Source organism: Apostichopus japonicus, chromosome 15 (genome assembly GCF_037975245.1).
Source record: "Apostichopus japonicus isolate 1M-3 chromosome 15, ASM3797524v1, whole genome shotgun sequence".
Lineage (NCBI taxonomy): Eukaryota > Metazoa > Echinodermata > Holothuroidea > Aspidochirotida > Stichopodidae > Apostichopus > Apostichopus japonicus.
This window is the reverse complement of record NC_092575.1, coordinates 789,474-809,710: the sequence shown is the minus strand read 5'-3', so window position 1 is coordinate 809,710 and position 20,237 is coordinate 789,474. Positions and strand designations below refer to the sequence as shown.

Sequence of the window (20,237 nt, the reverse complement as noted above, 5' to 3'; positions counted from 1 at the left end):
TCTGATTAGTTAAGAGCGCCATCACTTAAACCAGAACCATATGGCTCTGCTGTAAAAGTGACATAACTTTATGGACAGACGAAACGGGAATTTTCAAATACAGCATAATCCTCTTTTTAGTTAAGCAGAGGTCTGATAGTTACTGAGATGATATCACTGCAGCATAGCATAAAATCATTTCTATTTTGCCATGTCATAATTATAAGTATCATCGGATTACCTTCACAGTAGCTGAAAGCAGAGCCGCCGTCTTTCTACGGATCTGGGGGTGAAAGCAGAGCCGCACTGCCCCCAAATATGATAGAATGGTCCGCCGTGTTAAAACAAACAAAAACTTGAAGGAATTCTCATCACTAAGGCACCTAGTACCGACGCCACAGGCCTCTGCACCGACACTACAGGCCACCCTGGTATATATCGACGCTACTAGAATTGGCACCGACGCTATATATATATATATATATACAAATGAAAATCGAAAATCGTACATAATATATTTTCCTCCATTGCATATATATATATATATATATATATATATATATTTATGTTTCATTTATTTTTAATACTAAGGGTTACTATTTATGTTTCATTTATTTTTAATACTAAGGGTTTCTGATAGTCTACAGTAGTTTAATGAATATTGCAAATGATTTTCGTTGACTCTTTTTTCGATTAACTTGCTTCGACAGGAGACGCTCAACGGGGTTTTATACTTTCAAAAGCTATGATGTCTCTCTAATGTCCGAATTTACTTCTTTATGGTTCAGCCAGTATAAGTTCACGAGTCTGCAAATAAAGAAACCTGGCCGAAGTTTAAGAATCTATAAAAGAATGTTTTCTACTATTTACTTTCTCGCATCATATTGTTCGATTAAATATGAACAAGGGCGTAGGAACCGGGGGGCTGGGGGGCGACAGCCCCCCCAGTGAAAAATGTGGAGGGGCGGAAGTATCATTCCGCCCCCCCCCCGCTTCGCAAGTCAGAAAACCCCTATGGCATTTCCAAATGAGAAAAAAAAAATCTCATTTGGAGCACCAAATTGCATCTAAGGCCAGGTGAAAATACAAAATTAAGTTTACAAAATGGAGTGGGTGTTGAAGTGTGCTATATTGCACCAAATTGCATCTGAGGCCACCTGGAAATGCAAAAAAATTCCAAAGGGGAGGGGGACACCCCCTCCCCTTAGACCCCTCCCCCAGGCCGGCCATCAGTCTTCAGCCCCCCCCCCCACTCAAAAGTACCTTCCTACGCCACTGAATATGAATTTACTTCAACAATTTTTCTGCTGTACGGTGTTTTTCTTTTTCTTTCTATATAATTATTTTTATATTCAAGCGCACTACTGTGGTGAAGGAAACATGGAGGTTTATTGTAAATAATTAATAAGCCAACGTTCTGCGCCATTTCAAACGAGCAAATCTAACCACATGTAGATAGAATCAGTTTTCATGACATCATGAGTGAAATAATACATATTTATAATACTGACAACATTCGTGAACTATTAAATGTTTTATTTCCATGAACAATCACCACAAGTCTACCCATACACAAGAGCGTCAACAGAAGACTTACTACAAATCGTTTTCTCTATAGCCAATGATTTTGTGGAAAAAAAGTAGGGCGGGTATTGCCTCAAAGATTAAGGCCGCGTAGGAAACGTAACTTAAGCAATATTAGAAAGCTTAATGTAGAAAATAAGTCAGTATTATTAGGATACACTATCGCAAATAACTGAATATTAACATCGCTTACCGAGCAAACCACATCCCATACATTTGTTCACAGAGAAGGAAATGAATTTTGTGTACTATTTTATTTCTACCCAATGATACTTAGAGTAATGAGGCACAACAACTCAAGTTATATTGTATACACAGTAGTACTCAAATCTAATGCAAAGATTCTTACGTACTAAGGCCGCGACAGAACGTACTAAATTGAACTAATTGTCATATTTCGGTATACATATGCGACAGAGTACGACTACAACAAGTAAAACGCCTCGGAATACACTTTTGTCGGAGAATGTTTCCATGAATTGGATGAAAATGGGATGTGTTCGTAACTGTAAATGTAGATTATCTACAAGATACATCCCTGTAACTATTGCTTACGTACTAGTAATTGGTGCCTCTGGTTTATTTTTCGCCTTTCCGTAAGTATTAATACTGGCTAGGCTAAATTAATACTAAGCTAGGCTATGCTGTTACTTGTAAGTGTTACTGCTAGGCTAACATTACTGTACGTGAGCCTATACATATGGCCCAAACATCGGCTATCCTATTCCTGACTTAACCTTGGTTGACAGTTTCAATAAGACCGAAAAGTCGTCTCTCGCAACGGCATAGTCTATGTATATACTTGAAACTGATAGCTGAATTCTGTGCTTACATGCAAAAGAAACCCTGTAAAATGTATCGTCATTCTTAAAAAAAACCTGTGTGTGTGAATTGCGGGGTAGGCTATTCTGCAATTGCTCAGAATCTTGGGTCTACACCAGGCCAAAGTGTTAGTTTATTCCTGTTGTTTGTGAACTTTTGTATCTGTTTTGCTCTGAAGTTGGGAGGGTGTATAAAAGGAATTTCCTTACTCTTGGTGAATTGGGAAGAAATATAAATAAGTCTAGGCCTAGGCTAGAAAATTGGTTGTTTCCCTAAAGGCTGAAGGTAGCTTTTTCTGGGCAGAAACCACCTAAGGTATGAAAGATAGGCAGAGGACTTCTGTAGGTTATGTTCATTGGGACAATCATACAGTGGTTTCAGTTATTCTTCGCATACAGTACTTTCAGCTGTACACTATATTTTTCTTCAATTTTAGGATACCAAATTCAGGATGATGAAAATAACATAAGAAAGTATTAAAAAAGTCGATAAGGATGGTTAGATGGTGGTTAGATGGTTAGAGTTTATGTCAGGAAAGTAAAGCTGCTTATAATTTACTGGAGGCATGGGTGTAAGTAATTGGGGATCACGTAAAGTAGTACAAGGCGGTGGCGGTCAGCGTCACAAACATTTATCAAAAGAAAACAACAGGTTAATTAGAAAATACCACAAAAGATACTCCCTAAAGGATGGAACGATGGAACATAAATTGTTACAGCAGCTCACCTTTTTTCACCTTGATGCCAAATCAAAAACTACTTGTAAACCAAATAAGGTGGTGCTGTTTAACTAAACAATTAATTATCACCGCCACTTGTACTAAATCGTCATCCCTCTTCTGAACCTAAGCTATCTTAATAATAATCTAGTCTCGGTGCTAAATTTTATCCTGCTACAGTCAAATTCTATCTTCTCCATCCTCCTAAATCATTTCAATGTGCCTAATCAGTTCAGTAAGCCATTCTGCTCCTCCAAGCAAAACAGTATTTTCCGCTGACAAAAACGTTGTTTTCCGCTGACAAATTTGGTGTGCGGAAAGCACCGTTTTGTGCCAGTGGGAAGTACTGTACTGTGTGCAGAGAATAACGGCACCCTCATTTAGCCTAGGCATAAAATTTTGATTTAAAATATTTGAGTTTTGACACACTTGCCGGCCTTGTGGGTTAAACTTATATTGAAACTTTGATACACCCACAGTAGAGATAAGCCTTAACATTTGTATGTATGTATGTATGTATGTATGTATGTATGTATGTATGTATGTATGTATGTATGTATGTATGTATGTATGTATGTATGTATGTATGTATGTATGTATGTATGTATGTATGTATGTATGTATGTATGTATGTATGTATGCATGCGTGTATGCGTGTATGCGTGTATGCGTGTATGCATGTATGCATGTATGTATGTATTGTAGATCCTCCTGCAAGCAGGAACTCGCAAAGAAGCCATCATTGGCTTATCAAAGCCGCAAGCTGACAGAGTTGTCAACAACTCTGTAACTGGACGACATACATTAATCTTGGAGTGACTCAAACTCGGGACCTTATGATTGAAAGGCACCAGCGTTAACCACCGAGCTACCACTACTTAAATTTAATAATTTATGCAGGCCACAGGATTTTGCATTTAATGGGAAACAATTTTCTGGTTCTCTACTCATTGAATACTTTCCTTTCATTTATGTTGTTTGATTGCCACTTTGCTCTGGACATTGGAAAGCTTTGTAAGGTGACTTTACTGTATATCCACTTTACTCATACACAGTACTGTAAGTGCTGTAGCCTATCATACACACAGTACATAAAATAATTAGGGTTTGTGACATGCAGGTAGCATAGTAGTCTAAAACTCCTTTTCATGGCCTAAAGAGGTTACACACTGTAAAAGCAACTAAGCGATTGTCGGGTGCTGAAAAACAATGTACAAAAGTGACATTGGCACATGCACAGTACGCACAAGGCCTATACTAAGAAACTGTCAAACACCTGGAGGTAGATGCAAGGGTAGGTACTGTGCCATATCACACTTCAAATTCAACCTCCAATCATCAGTTTTCCCATCAAAATGAATTTACATTTAAAAGTTAAAATACATTGTTAATTCTATAGGAATATTTTGTAAGAATTGTGAAGGCTTCAACAAGAGCTACAATTTTGTTGTATTAAACCATTGTCTTTATACTGGTGCTGTGGCCGAGTGGATAAAGACCGTGGCATTTTAGGCGATAAGGCTTAGCAATCGGTAGGTTCCGGGTTCAATACCCGGCCGGGTCATAGTAATGTGGGTTTTTCACCCAACGGTTTTCCCATCTGAAATGACTTTCTAAAATTGAAAAGATTCCAAATTTGAGTTACAGTGAAATGTTGAATTGGAAGCCACCTGACGTGTGAGTTGTAATCCATAAGCCCTTGCGGGTTTTTCCCACTTATGTGGTCCATTAAAAGCGTCGTTAAAATAACTGCTGATTATTATTATTATTATAATTATTTATCTGCTGTTTCTGTATACAATGTATTTTACATAGCTACTTGTTCTCATCCAAACTTTTAGGCACATTATCGCTTAACTTCATAATGGACCTTCCTGATATACAACAGTCACAACAGTTACATTTTGAGACATATGTTAGAAAAGGTGATAGAATTTGATCAATGCATTGCAAAAAATTAGAATGGGAGTGGAGCATTGAATGCTGACATTTTTCACGCTAAACTGCATAAAGCTACTACACACGTCCTGTAATGTGTAATGCTTTGTTAAGACCTACTGTACATGCATGTCAGTTTGGTAGTTCTGCTTAAGACCGCATTAATTCTTGTGCAAATAAACAACCTTTCATTTTAACACGAAGCTTTCAAATATTCAAAACTTCAGGAAATAATATGGGTTTGCTAGTTCCTTCTAAAGACTATGTACAGTACAGAGTAGTTCTTGTATACTGTACAGTTGTATACATGTTGGGATACTGTTCAAGTTGTACTGTGTACATCTACTGTACAGATCTCTCCAATATGTGACCAAAGACAAATGCTGCGGCTTACAGTATGAAACTTGGTATGAAATACTGTCTATAGTATGCTTCAATGTATAGAAACTGCTATATATGCTACATCTTTGCATACGTGTAGCAATTTTCCGAATTTGCATTGCATTTAAGTGTGCGATACCGTAAAATTTCACTGTCCTTAAACTTTTCCCCTCTAGCAACCAATGTGCAGTAGAGCAGCCAATTGGTCATGTACTAAAATGGCAAATAAATGTACTGTGGAATTTATTGTATTTAACTTACGGTACATGCGGTTCTCCTACAGTTACAAGAAATATCAGATATTTACTGTGCATAGGTAAAAGGACTGATTGAATGTTTGGCAGAAATGTGATTTCTTTAAACATGTATTGTTCATTTCATGTGTATGTTTAAATGACAGTGCTCAACAATCCTAATTTCTGTGAAGCTTTGTGAATTTGAGTACAGTTGTACATGCAACACTAACACCAGGCTACGGTGTGTCTTTAAAGCTGGGATTGCTACATCTTTTAGTTTTCAAAGGTCACACAGATTTGTGTTCCTGTTTAGGTCTAGACTAAATTAGCCCTATCTTGCAAAATGAGACATCAATACATCAAAATAAAAGTGTCCCACAGTCACAGATGAGCTACCATTCTTCAAAATCATTCCCCATTTCAACTGCGTTCAGAAGTTGACATACTATATGTAATTATTTTTTTCCACCCAGTTGTCGATGTGCATGGAAAACAATTTTATTGGAAGTGGATTTTGGGAAATGTAACTTGAAAACTAAAAATAATGAAAAAAAATTGAGTGCTGCTTCGATACTTGGATACTCATTTCTACACAGTTCTGGTACTCGTTCTGTGGATAATCAAAGCAATTTGTTCGCATGAAGGTACTTTATGTGCTTTGGTTGCAGTAGACATAATTTCCTTCTTGTATGCAGTAGAACACTAAGCCCCCATGTACATCTTGTTGATTTATGTTTACAGGTTTATTACCATAGTACCTTTACTGTGCAGTACCTAGTTCATATGTAACCAATGAAATTTGGCAACAGCACTGTATTATCTTCAGTATATATGTAGTTTACAAGATTCAAGCTTACATAGTAAATTAGCTGTCTGGACTCTAAAAGCAATTCACTGGTAACTTAATATCTCAATCTCATAGCTTTCACTCAATTGTCAGTTTTGATTATAATTTACTACTTCTCTACAAACAATAACCCATGTTTCAAGGAACACTGTTTACTCAGTCACATGTTTAATTATTTGATATGAATGCTATGTAAGTATTCTGCACACCCTGTACTGTGGCTTCTACAGTACTGTAGGTCTACTATGCAGGGAGTGAGTTATAAACAATAAACGGGTGGGTTACATGTATTGTACTTTACACAACAACCGATTTGCAGTCTATTATACCAGAACCATCTTTTATGTTGTCTGTTGTAACTTTGATTCTATTTTAAAACTAACATTTCTTTTAAACAAAACAATTCATTGAGGCACAGTGCCAAAGAGAAAAGCTGTGATAGCTGTGAAATCCTTCTCAGGTAGGATGAATGATTGAATCAATGTCAAATAATAGGGATTATCTCTGCAGTATCTATTGTGTGAAACTGTAGAAAGTAATAAACTTTGTCCTGGGCAGTCTGGCTGTCGGTAACTGGAGTCCCCCCCCCCACCCTCCCTGGAGTCCGTAATTTTGACATGCTGCCTAAGCTACAGTATTAACTGCAATACTCAGCCAAGTGTAGTCTCAACAATGCAAAACTGATCAGTTTTGAAAGAAAGAAAAATTGCATTTTACATGTGATCAGTACTTATTAAAGAAGCATATTGTATTGAATTATGCTGTAGGTACTGGTTGTTAATTAAGTCAATTGAAATATTTGTTTTTTGTTTGTTTTCTCAGCAAAATGTTGGAATCTAGATACTCTACTGCACAGTAGGATGGATATGTCTTGAATTTAATAGTTAAATTGTTGATATCTAGTACCTAGAGTGTGTGTGATTCACTTTTCTTACATTTGAACAGAAGACCTAAACATTATTATCACTATTGGTCTCTTGTGATAGACATAAATGTAATGGATACCTTCCTCAATCTTTACATTCTTAGACTATATAGTAATGATGTTTCCCTGTACTGTATGAAATATGTGTCGTCTTCAGTAATCTTTTACAGTTTTGTCTTTAAGTTACATTAATATCATAATGTATCCCTGTTCTGTACGGTTTTGTCTTTAAGTTACATTAATATCATAATGTATCCCTGTTCATATGATATATGTGTCCAGTAATCTCTTACAGTACAGGTACTGTAATATGATGATGTTTCCCTGTGCTGTATGAAATATGTGTCATCCCCAGTAATCTTTGACAGTTTTGAATTAATTAGTTTCATATCTTCTTTCCTTTCAGATTAAAAGAGCTCTTGTTGAATGATCCTGACACATATATTGGAATTGCAGTCTATGAAGCGGTCATATTCATCATCGTGATAGCCAATCTACTTTTAGCCACTTTTAGAGATCCAGGAATCTTTCCAAAGTGTAAGTCCCTCCAAGTACAGTATGGTACAATAATAATGACCCAGTCTTAGAATTTCATAATTTTAGCCACTCTCAAAAAAATCTACTGACTAAAATCAAGTTCTCACCGGCATTTTCCTGAATTGCAACACAGATGAGTTTAATTGTGCACAGGCTTTTGAAAAGAATATTTGGTGATAATAAGCAGTCATGTAGAGCTTATGTTATGAATAGCAATCATGTGGTTGCATTGCCTGACGATTGCTAACTGACGTACCATGTGTTTATGTACTTTATTGTCAACTGGCAGAAAATTCCAACTACCATTTTTTAACATTTTAATTTTTTTTTATGGTCAATGGCAAAATTCACTGGCATTTATTGTAGCCAGTAAATAGCCCGAATTTTGAGGCCTGAGATACAGAAGTCACATAGTAACTGAAACGTTCTCTACAATTTATGTACAGTCTTTCTGTTTTGAGTTTTGGATTGGTTTGAATTTTGAGGTCAGAATTTAAATTCTCACATTAGAATCATGCCAGCAGCAGTTGTTCTAAGTACTGTAATTTAATTTTTTTCTCCGTAAAAAAACCTTGAAAGATGTACAGTCTGACGTCTTTTATTCTATTTATGCTGCACAATTACCAGCTACTAAATATTCATTGTACTCAAATGTGGCATATTGATCCAACATAGTCAGTACAAGAGCCCTGTTGGTATATGTAGAGGTCAAAGGTCACATGAGGTCAATTGAGGTCAGTCTGAAAACTTAAGTAACGTGTTAACTCCCAAAGTAATGGTTAAGTGAGTATAAGACTCCCAGGTCAGAGGTCATTTCAGATTAAGAGAGATTAAACTTGTCTGTAAGCCTGCATGTAGTGAACAGTGCATTGCTATTAAGAATCAGCCAAATCTGATTCTTCTACAAGTATCAAAACGGATGGAAAAATTTCAATTAATGACAAAAATTATGTAAAATACAGGTTCTTGAGATTATGCATGTTCATGTTTTAGCAAATGTTACTGTATATGTACCTCCAGTTCAAATTCAAAATTATCCATTGTTTAATATTTAATATCTTTAGTCACATGAAATTGCTGTGTCATTGAAGATAAAGACTCAATTGTGGAATCTTCAGGCTGTTCAGTGATGTACTCAAATACAGTCTATTGAAAACAAGCCTTGTAAACATGTTGGCACACAGTATATATTGGAGTGTGGAGTGCTTTATTATAATTTCTCTTTTGAGAGTTGAACAATACAGCCTACTGTACAGTGGCAATTAATTAACATACATGTATTTCAAGTGACTTACAAGTGACATTGCATATTATATTACAGTGTACATCGGTACAGTAGCTATGTACTGTCATTAGTTAATTTATAGGATAATGTCAATAGTGCTTAACATATTTGTAGGAAAGGTACAGTACCTTTTGATAGTTTCTACAATTTACATTGTTCCTCTCTCACCTGTCTCCAGTCAACTTCTGCACTCTCCTCTTCTACCTAACCTTGTTTTGGGATTAATGTACGTGACATGATTACTGTACATGACATGGTGTATTAACACAAATTATAGTAGCCTAACATGTCACAAGTTACATTGCATAACCCTGCTTGCTATGCACACTTCACATGTGCAGGGCTCGTTTCCCCGGTATCCCATCGCAAAATGCGAAGCAAAATGGAGCAATTGCTACTTACCACCTTCACGAATGCATCTCATGTTTTGCGATGCAAATTTCTGGTCACAAATTTGTGATGATGGCACTCAATCCTAAATGGAAAAAGTCACGAAAATTTACCGATATAATCACAAAAGCAAAGTTTACTAAATAATGAACTCTTTAATTAAAAATTGGTTTCCAATTACTTAAAAATAACTTCAGTAATCATTTTGAAATCACAAATCACAAAGCACCTCCAGTTTTCCGCAAATTGTGGAAAACCTGGAAATCAGTATTCATCAATACATTATCCTGAACTATGTCGTTGATATTTTGTTTTTTTAAACTTTTTTAAATATTTAATCATTTGGTATTCATACTGAATACAAACACGGGAATAATATGGTAAGAAAGCCAGAAGAGTTCTCTTTTAGAAATATAAATATAAATTTATGAAAGTTTTATCAAAAATTGGCTTATAATCTGCTTTCTTGGAATGATATACAGTATTAGTACAAAATAGCCATACATTACTCAATTCTGTAGTACTTACTCTGTACACATCTAATCTACTGTACCTACAATACATACTTATTACTGTATATATGCATAGAACTCCACACTACAGTATTTCTAGCCAGGTTCACACTGTGTGCTGGATAATTTTCCACTTACCATCAAGAGTACCTGAAGGCTTCAATGAAAACTGCCAACTAAATAGACTGGATTTTAAGAGCTTTGCCTGCAACTGTGATGTATTACTACAAAAGTACTGTATCTACAAGTATAAAATATATTTGAGCCAAAATTGAAAAGCTTATTACCACTGCATGTACAGTAGCTACAGTATGAGGGAAGCATTTAATTTTTTCTACTGTAGATATAATCCATAGCACTTTAAACTGACTTCTGGTTCAGGGGCAAGGTTTTGTCCTGGATATAAAAATGTTGACATTTTGAAACTCTAAGTAGATGATTCACTTTCTTTTTATATAATGTAGTCTTTTTATTGTGTTATGGATAATTGCTTTAACACTTGGAACATAATGGCACTAAGTGTTAAAGCCAAATGAAAGTTGAAGCAATGATCCAGTTTCTTTATGATTTTTATTCTTCTTCGTCTTTTGTAGAGTCTGAATGTACAGTCAAGTAAATGTTTCTAGAGTATGTTGGCATTGTGATGAACAGAGATAAAAAAACAAAAACAATAGTCATATTTTTAATGTGCATCTCCTGTGCATCATACTGTACCTGTTTGCTTCAGACATAAAATTGAAAAATACTTTATAATTTAAATTGGAGCACCTTAAGATTTTCAGACCCTGAAGATATTGTGTACGAAATGGATGTACATTAGCTTTCACCAGGTTGCTTATAGTAGGTTACAACTATAGTGTAAGTGCCTCTCTCACACATTGTACTGTACTACATACCTCTATGTAAGCACACAGATTGATTGTACCTCTGAACTTAATACTTCTATTATCATAAAGTAAGTTGACATGATTCTGCCACCAGCATTTTAAATTCTAGAGTTCTAGTAGTTTTCTCTCTGCGTGCTATCAATGTATTTGTTACTATTGTACCCTGTACGGTATATTACCGCATAAGGTGCATGTGCTCTAATTATGCTTGAGAATGTGAGATAATAATTGCTGACCTGGGAGAAACTTCTATAAATTTGCAGTAGACCTGTCAGTGAGAAGGTAGGTACTAATGGATGAGCATAACGTGAGATCTGTGCTGTAAATGAATGATCTTCAGATCCAGTGCGCCTCAAGGTGTGACTAGATGTATGCATGCCTGTTAGATCCTGTATGCATGCACCAGTTGTGCACATTATTATGTCAGTGGCTGTATCTGTCGCGAACATCTACAGTTCTAGTGGTAAATGATGTAACATTATAATGTAGGTACTGTGTGCAGTTACATGTATGCAGATATAGTAAATATCTCCATGGTAACAGGGAGCAGTTTACCTTTAAGCTCCTTGATGTTAATAAACTTAATATCATTGTGTAAATAATGTTGACTTTTAGGAGAAGTGACTGTGCATTTAATCAGTTTAGAATGTTTAGTGATCAATGTGAATACAATGTACAGTACAGTATGCACTCTGCAAAATGTTTTTCACTTTAGCATTGCACCATGTGCTAATTAATGTGCTGCCTGTCAGCTTTACTATTGTTTGGAAATTAAACCAGTAACTGTTGAGACTTAATTCATTCATTCATTTATTAACCGATTAACTATGGATGCACAATGTGGATGTTTCTACATACAGTAGTACAGAAGATATTTGCATGGTACTGGAAATCTTTAATTGTACTGAGACTAATCATCATGTGCTAATTTACCGTCTCTTAATCCCCTACGGAATACTTCATGGTTGTATGTATTTAAAACAAATTTATTTTAATCCTCACATATCTCTCTAGCTGGTTTCAAATAATTTCCATGTACTGTACCTTTTATTCACAATATGCATTTTAATATTGTATTCTCTGTATATAGTCTATCTTATCCTGAAAGCAAATTTAAAAAGTTCCTTCTCAAAATAACCTCAAACTTTCAAGTTTTAGGTTTAAATATTAAAATCCAGTATAAATACATGAAAGTACAGTACATATTTATAAATAGGATATGAAAAACAGTTAGAGTTCTCATGCTTGTGTGCAACTAAAGCTACAAGTATAGCAATATCTGTGTTGTACCAGCCTGTATTGTGAACAGTACATTACGTACATATAGAACCCTTCAAGTGCTTCAGTACACTCAACACCCATTGGTACTTGACCAATGCTGAGAAATAATGCATGCATATCCATATCATAGCAAGATGTCTTAGAAGAGAGAGACCTTTAAATTATGTCAAATTAATAAGTGTTCGAAGGACATTGCTCCTGGGTTATTGGAGAGTACATGCTAAATTAATATTGAATGGAATCACAAGGCTGTCTATTTACAGTGCAGTTCATCTTTAGCAGATATTCAGACTCGTGTCCTGGGCTGTACATTTTCACTGTAGCTTTTCGTCAATTGAAAATCACTGTGCTTTGGACAACATACAGTACTGTAGTATACTGTGGTGTACAGAGTAAAATTTATTTAAATTGTTGAAAAGAGCTAAGTGTAATATTACAGCCTTTAAATGTACAGTACATAATTTGTTAAGTTCCTATCCAAAATTGTATAGGGAAATGATAAATAATTGAATTTAAAGACACCTGTACATATTTTAAATTATTTTAAATGAACTGTACAAGCACTATAGATAGTACAGTAATTTAGGGAAATGATAAATGATTGAATTTAAAGACACCTGTACATATTTTAAATTATTTTAAATGAACTGTACAAGTACTGTAGATGGTACAGTAATTTGTGAAGACAGTAGACACTATAGCAAACTGAATTTGTTATCGCTGGGAGTACTCTGTACTGTATGTATACCAGAGGGCAAGTACTTTAGAACTGAAGTGGCAAAATTTACATTCTTTCCACAGTGCTTCAGACATTCACTGGAACTTGCAAACTGCTCATCATTCTTTACACAGTACTTCATGAAGTCAATTATTTCATGCCTTGTGCCAAATTGATGTATGACAGTGATACTGTAAAGTCATTGATCTCTTTTGAACTCTTAACAGTTTCATTTTCCATTGGATGTCATTCAATCAGATTGTACTGCACCAAGTTTACATTGAAATAAAGAAATATCTAGGCAAGTTATGGACTTATGGTACCTGGTAGGTACATTATGCGTTGACTACGTGTTAATCTACGCAATTGGTTCCATGAACGAGGAACTTAGGCATGTGCTGTACAGTATCATCTTGCAAACAAAAGTTATCAACATCACCTTTGTGGGCGAAAAAAGAAGTTTTGGAGTAAATTATTAATGAATTCATTGATTATGCATGTAAGTATATAGATGGTGAAGTGGTTGTCAAGTTCTGTTCATATCACTTACAGTATTGTAGAAGGGAGGAGCCACTTGCCACATGATTGACATTCCAAAATGTATACATTACTGTACCAACAAAGGACACTCCTTTACCTTAAGTAGCAATATTACTGTAGTGTTGTACAATATATGAAAAACGACTAGTCACTCAGTAGAATACAATAGAATGTAGGTAACTTGAATGATTGAATGATGCTGTACTTGTGTACTGTTAATAACACAGCAGACAAAACAACAGACCTGCAGTACTATTATAAGCCGTTTCCTGATGTGTATTAATCTGTATTACTATACGGTGCTTATGACTGCTGGACCAATACACTTTGATAGTTACAGTGTACAGCACAAGATAAAGTCTTGTACTGTAGCTTGCATTAGAATACAACAGAATGTAGGTAACTTGAATGATGCTGAAGTTGTGTAATGTTAATAACGCAGCAGACAAATCAACAGACCTGTGGTACTATCATATACTGTAAGCCGTTACCTGATGTGTATTAATCTGTATGACTATACTGTGCTTATGTCTGCTGGACCAATATACTTGATAGTTAATAGTGTACAGCACAAGATACTGTCTTGTACTGTACTGTAGCTTGCATCATTATTATCCATGTACTGCACATTATCAAACTTTAAGTACTGTACTATCAAACCAAAACTATAAATTACAAAGAAGACACGAAAACAACTGGTGTTCTGTTTATTGTTACACAAGACTTCCTTTTGCTCCGCAAAAAAGAAGAAAAACTGTCTGATCACATTGGAAAGGCATGATGAGCTTAGCTGAGCTGTCTGAATATAAATGAGGAGGAATGTATTTATGTACAGTACTGTATAAGTCTCCTTATGGTTGAACAAAGTTTGTCATACTGTATTAAGAAAGTGAATTGAAAACGCTGTCACACGTTAAACAAGATCTACGTTTTGTTGAATGTTTCAAGGGATATTTGATCCTTAAAAAATCATCTAGTAACAAAGTAGTTCACTGGAATGACTCGTTGAGAGAGGAAGGCAGAACCTTTTTTTTTTAGATGGTTATGATATGAAAACCAGGGAAACAAAAATTTAAGGATGATTGAATGAGATCTTCACTTATTATCCTTCAACTTGTTAAGAAAATTTGTGGAACTATTTTTGAGTAACTTTTGGTAGGTTTGGTAAGATTGCTGGGTAGTGGTCACAAAAGATATACTGTATTAAGCTTTTGGTTGATGCTGATTTATCAGTACTACACTTTTTACTTCGTACCTCGCTTACCTGTCTCCCACAACTTGAGCGCTCTCGTGAATTCTACAATACGAAGCAGTGCTCTAATACCATAGTCACAAATGTATAGTACAGTACCGTAGATAATAAACACAGATTCCTTTTGGTTATTCATATTTCTCTTTGTTCTCCTTGTCATTTTTTCAGCCCAAGGCGACGAGGATCGGGATGATGATTTCCGTGCTCCTCTTTACAAGACAGTAGAAATTAAAGGCATCCAAGTCAGGATGAAATGGTGTTCAACCTGCAGGTTTTACAGACCGCCAAGATGTTCACATTGTAGTGTGTGTAATACGTGTATAGAGGTATGTCAATGTTGATCGATCTATCCAGTAAGCCTTAGTAGTTAGTAGTAACATGTACAGTAGTGCAGCATGTTGTTGGCTCTGTTGCTCAAGATTCCAAACATGATTACTTAGCCTAGATCCTACTCCATCATAGCATTAGCTTATAGTACTTTGGCTCTGAAGCTGTGGTTTCTTGTCATTAATTACTGAGGCTGCTAACTTTTGGTTTAAAGTGAGATGTTAGGCTTCAAAAGGAAGAATTTTGTTCAGTAAGTTGCTCAAGAAACTTGATACAACCTAGTCAGAAGTGGAACATTATAATGAAAGGGTCATCAGCTAATGTATAGTATACATTATACTGTATATGGCATACAATGTATAGTATACATTATATATAATATGCAAAGTATAGTATACATTTATATACAGTAGTATACAGTACAATGTATGGTATCGTTATATATAGTATACAATGTATATTATGCATTTATATCGTATACAATGTATAAAATACATTATATTTCATTTTGTTCATGTTCGTGACTATTGTTTACTAATTCTTTGTCGTTTCTCTCTCCTGCAGAAATTTGACCATCACTGCCCTTGGGTCAACAACTGTGTTGGTCGACGAAACTACCGCTATTTCTTCATCTTCCTTCTTTCGTTAACATTGCACATGATATCGGTGTTTGTGCTCTGCTTGCTCTATGTGCTCTGGCAGGGTAGAGACAAATCAATGGGAGATCATCGAACTATTATAACGTATCCTTTACACCAGTTACATCAAGTTTGATTGATTATCTGTCCTCTTTAGTTATTTGACACTCTTCTTCGGTCACTCTAAAGATATCTTCTTACTCTTGAGTATCAATGATAATACATGTAATATGACAGTTCATCTGAGACTTGAGATTGTTTGAAAGTCGTTTATCTATGTCTAAGATTACTTAATGTTCCTTCATGTCTAAGGTTCCTTAAGGTATATCTATAGATGTCTAAGGTTCCTTACCCACCTTAACACTTGGATAGTCATTTGTGATTTCATATCCAATATTTTCTGTTCAAGTATGTCTTAGTCTGTGCTATTCAATTCAATTGTTTATAGGAGAATGGGTTGAGGGCAGTCCCCCTGGTTTTAGACAAGCTAGAATTAAAAGTTAAGACATTTGTCAAATTTTATGTCCAGAGCTGGATAGCCCAGTTAATAGAGCACAAGAATGACAAATAGTTGAGGTCACAGATTGGAATCCCACACTAGCCAAGGAATTCCTTCTAGTTCAAAATTGGTGATCATATCTTAGTCAGTTTTGCTTTTGTTACATACTTTTATGCTTGTAAAGAATTGAAAAAAGCTAAGATATCTGTTCATTTAGACTTAATCTGTTTATAAAGAGCGGTATTTGTATCGCAATCTGTTCACTGCTAGTTTGTGGTATTCATTGAATGCATGTAGTGCCCGATCCCGATCCAATCTCTGTGAAGTACAATAGCTGCTGGCTAACAAGTCTATCAAAGAATACGGTGATAGTTAATAGTGTATCCATTTAAATAGAAATGACAACAGAACTTGTTTACTTGAGATGGCTAGATTGAATCCTATAGTGCTGCAGCAGTCAAATGGCTGTTTGTTGTATCTTAGATTTCTGTTCCTCATTCATCAGTTGATATCCTGTCGTAATATTTTAGCATTTGTAAGTTATTTTATCGCGTGCATACAGAAGACCGTGTCTCTCTCTTGTGTTATTTTATTCTTGTAAACTCTTACGATTTGTCTCGCTGACAGACTACTCCTAAACACATTCTCCCTCTAAGTTGTTGGTACTTAATTACGTTTCTGGGAATACTGTCAATGCTTAATTCAGCATACCTTTAGTGAGCCTCTGTGTGTGTGTTTTTCATGGTTGAGATGGTTGGCATTACCCAAATTTACTTTTATCTTAAGAGCATTCTGAGCAGTATTGTGTAGGATAGATTTTGATGTGGAAGATAGCATAGGCTTGACAGGTGGGGGTTAGGCTTAATTTGATGTAGCTTAAAGTACAGTTGAAAATGTAAATGGACATGGACTTTATGTAATGGTTGGCAGAAGGAGATGGAGAGCACTGCGTAGGGATTGCTAGATTTAATATCATTGCAAGGACATGACGAGAAGATCTGATACAATGAACAGCAAAGCAAAGTTGTAAGAGGAATCCTTATTGTACCTGTAAGTACTGGAGTTGTCTTCTGAGAATGAGTTGCCCCACATTTAATCAGAATATCATCGAGATATCTTTTTACAGTTAGAGAACATTCAGTTAAGCTAGCACTATATATGATATTTACATTTTGTGCGGCCGATGTAAAAATTCATTATATTTACACTGTATTCTGGACAGAAATTAACAATATGAGTTAACCAAGAATCACCAAACACCAAACATATTTCTTTACATTGTGTTGTACGTTTAACACTGAAAGACTACCATGCTTCATTGGGTAGATGTACTGTACAATTAACATTTCTTAAGTTGCTGTATAAGGTGTTTGTACTGTATAGGCTACCAATCCCTCATATAAATATTTAACAATAAAAAAAAAATTAACCAGTAAGCCTTTAAAGTGAACAAAACATATGGTACCTATTGATCAGCAAAACCTATATTCCTACATTTTTTGTGTAGCCTTCTTGATGGGAAGCACTTGACACATTGGGTGCAAACTGCCACGACAAGCCTGATATATGTCTGGAATTTTAATGTTTTTCTTACTTTTATTTACCTCTGACATTTCCAGCTTTCAAACAGTATTTACAGTTATGGCATTGAAAGATGACGTGTGCTTGATAAACAAACGATGAATTGAATGAACTCAGAAAGCAACACAACCTGTTCATTGAAAGCTATTAAATAAAGGAGTACCTACTGAATTCAGCTAGAACTTTGATAAAGGTGAAAGCTTAACTATTAAATGAAGGAGTACCTTCTGAATTCAGCTGGAACTTTGATAAAGGTGAAAGCTAGACTATTAAATAAAGGAGTACCTACTGAATTAAGCTGGAACTTTGATATAGGTGGATCATGGAGAGCATAGACAGTGATTAACATGTCTTATGTAATGAAAATTCAATTTATCCCTGATCAAATGTTGATTAAGATGTCACATCTAAAGGAAAATTATCAGAAAGACAAAATGAAAATACTTTTACTGTAACTGAGAGAGAATTACTTTGACCTCTCTGCACATTTCTTCACTGCCCCTCCCCCCCATCCTTCCCCCCCTCTTACCACTTTGGTATTTTTAATTTCTTGTGCTGAACTTGCTTTGTTTATGCTACCATTCTCCTTGTCCTTAGAGGGATTAGTTGTAAAGTGGAACCATAACTAGACAAAAAAAATAAACCACAAAGCCAGGTGAGTCTTTGACCATCCATCAATATATATTTATCTATCTCCGGCATTAATTTGTAGCCTCAGTTGTGTTACAATGAAGCCTTTGATGGATATTAAATCCCTTGCGTAAACATATTGATTTTCATTTCTTTCCAATTACTTTGACTCCATCCCAAGTGACCTTTAGTATTTCAAATTTGCCAGACAGCTTTGTTGATGATTGCCGAGTCTATTATTTTGTCGCCGATAAAAGTACTTTCATTCGAACTGCAAATGATATTTCATTAACTTCCAATCTGTTTGTTTGGATACATGTTCAGTACTTCTCTATAGTTGTTATTTGTAATTGGTGATGAAACAGTATACCAATCAATTAAGCGCACAAAACAAATATCTGAGTTTCCTAGAATTTTGTGACATAACAGTGGGCAGTAAGTAGCTACTTCGTTCATTTCCGTTACAATCTTTTCTCTAGAAAATTTATTATGCCCACAGGCTCCCCAACTCGACATTGCGTCAGATATTTGCGTCTTAAACTTTAACAGTGCATGAATTTATTGAAGTGTTCTACAATGCATGACGTACTAAAAGACTGTCTGTTGCAATGCTAAAGATTCAAAAGTAAATGTAGAAGCTTTTGTAAGTGCAAAACATTTAGTTTACATAAATATTTAATTAAACTCTTAGCTACAGTATTATCACAACTCTGGGTATTGCTATGCATGCAGTGTAACTTTAACTAAATAATATGTCATTATAGCTGTCTTTAACACAGTTTATGGTGGTTGAACAGTGTTGACTTCCGCACACAACGTGACTTGGTCATATAGAGAAATATCTGTTCCGAAACTATCCCATTCCTTAGAAGAATTCAGTCAATTATTTCATTCAGTGAATAATTAACTTACGAATGATTAAATATTACATCAGCCACAATAAATATTTGGCTGACATGTTTGCCAACTATGTATCAAGAGAACAGTTTACTTAATGAAGGTGAATTAATTTTTTGTGGTTTTCATGATAACTCAGACTTAGAGGTAATAGTTCATTAAATGCCATCTAATGAGTTCTGAATAAACAGAAATCATTCCAAGTCATTAACTACTATTTTTCCTGTAGGACAGCCGGGTGTGGATAAATATCATAGACTGCAAATGCCAAGTACATCCATAATCTAGTTTATGATATATTCAGTTACTGCTCGGCAAACACACAATAGCTCTGTTTTCCATCTCTGGCAGCGTTTCCCAGCAGTCTGCTCTCGTCTTTATAATGTTGATCCTCGCAACTCATCTCATAGAAATACGTCAAGTTATTCAAAAGGGCTTTCGCTTTAGCATCGAGTTGCGTTTGTCATGAATGAGCTTCTTTCTCGTCTCTGCTCAAATTACAATCCATTTCAACTGTTTGGTGCTGTTGACCCTTTGAGACATCAGAACTGCCAAAGCAAGGAGAGCTCAAAGAGATTAATGTTTAACCTCCTCAGTAGCAATTCAGTAGCGCTGCTTTGCAACTTGCGTAGTATTCATACGATTGGATTTGCCAGAAATATCTTTGCATATCATTAATTTTGTTATTGAGGTGACAAAGTTAGTTAAGGTGCTGTCAAGTAATTGTCAGAAGAATTTTGTGATGAAATATCAGTGCTGATTATTGAAGCAATTGGGCTTGGAATAGCTATTTGTGATGTACTTTCCATCTATATCGAAGAATTTTAAACATT

General features: G+C 35.4%; 1 protein-coding gene across 2 annotated transcripts in view; it reads left to right on the top strand.

Annotated features, from left to right (window-relative positions):
* Nucleotides 1-1,901: 1,901 nt before the first annotated feature.
* LOC139980541 (uncharacterized) overlaps nucleotides 1,902-20,237 on the top strand; it is a 33,252-nt gene continuing 14,916 nt past the window's right edge. Inside the window, exons 1-4 of one of the 2 annotated variants that reach the window (XM_071992260.1) lie at nucleotides 1,902-2,159; nucleotides 7,837-7,967; nucleotides 15,001-15,158; nucleotides 15,724-15,902. In XM_071992260.1, the coding sequence (XP_071848361.1) occupies nucleotides 1,972-2,159; nucleotides 7,837-7,967; nucleotides 15,001-15,158; nucleotides 15,724-15,902 (656 nt within the window). In that variant the 5' untranslated portion in view covers nucleotides 1,902-1,971. The remainder of the gene's footprint in view (nucleotides 2,160-7,836; nucleotides 7,968-15,000; nucleotides 15,159-15,723; nucleotides 15,903-20,237) is intronic. The other variant, XM_071992259.1, reaches the window with a different exon arrangement.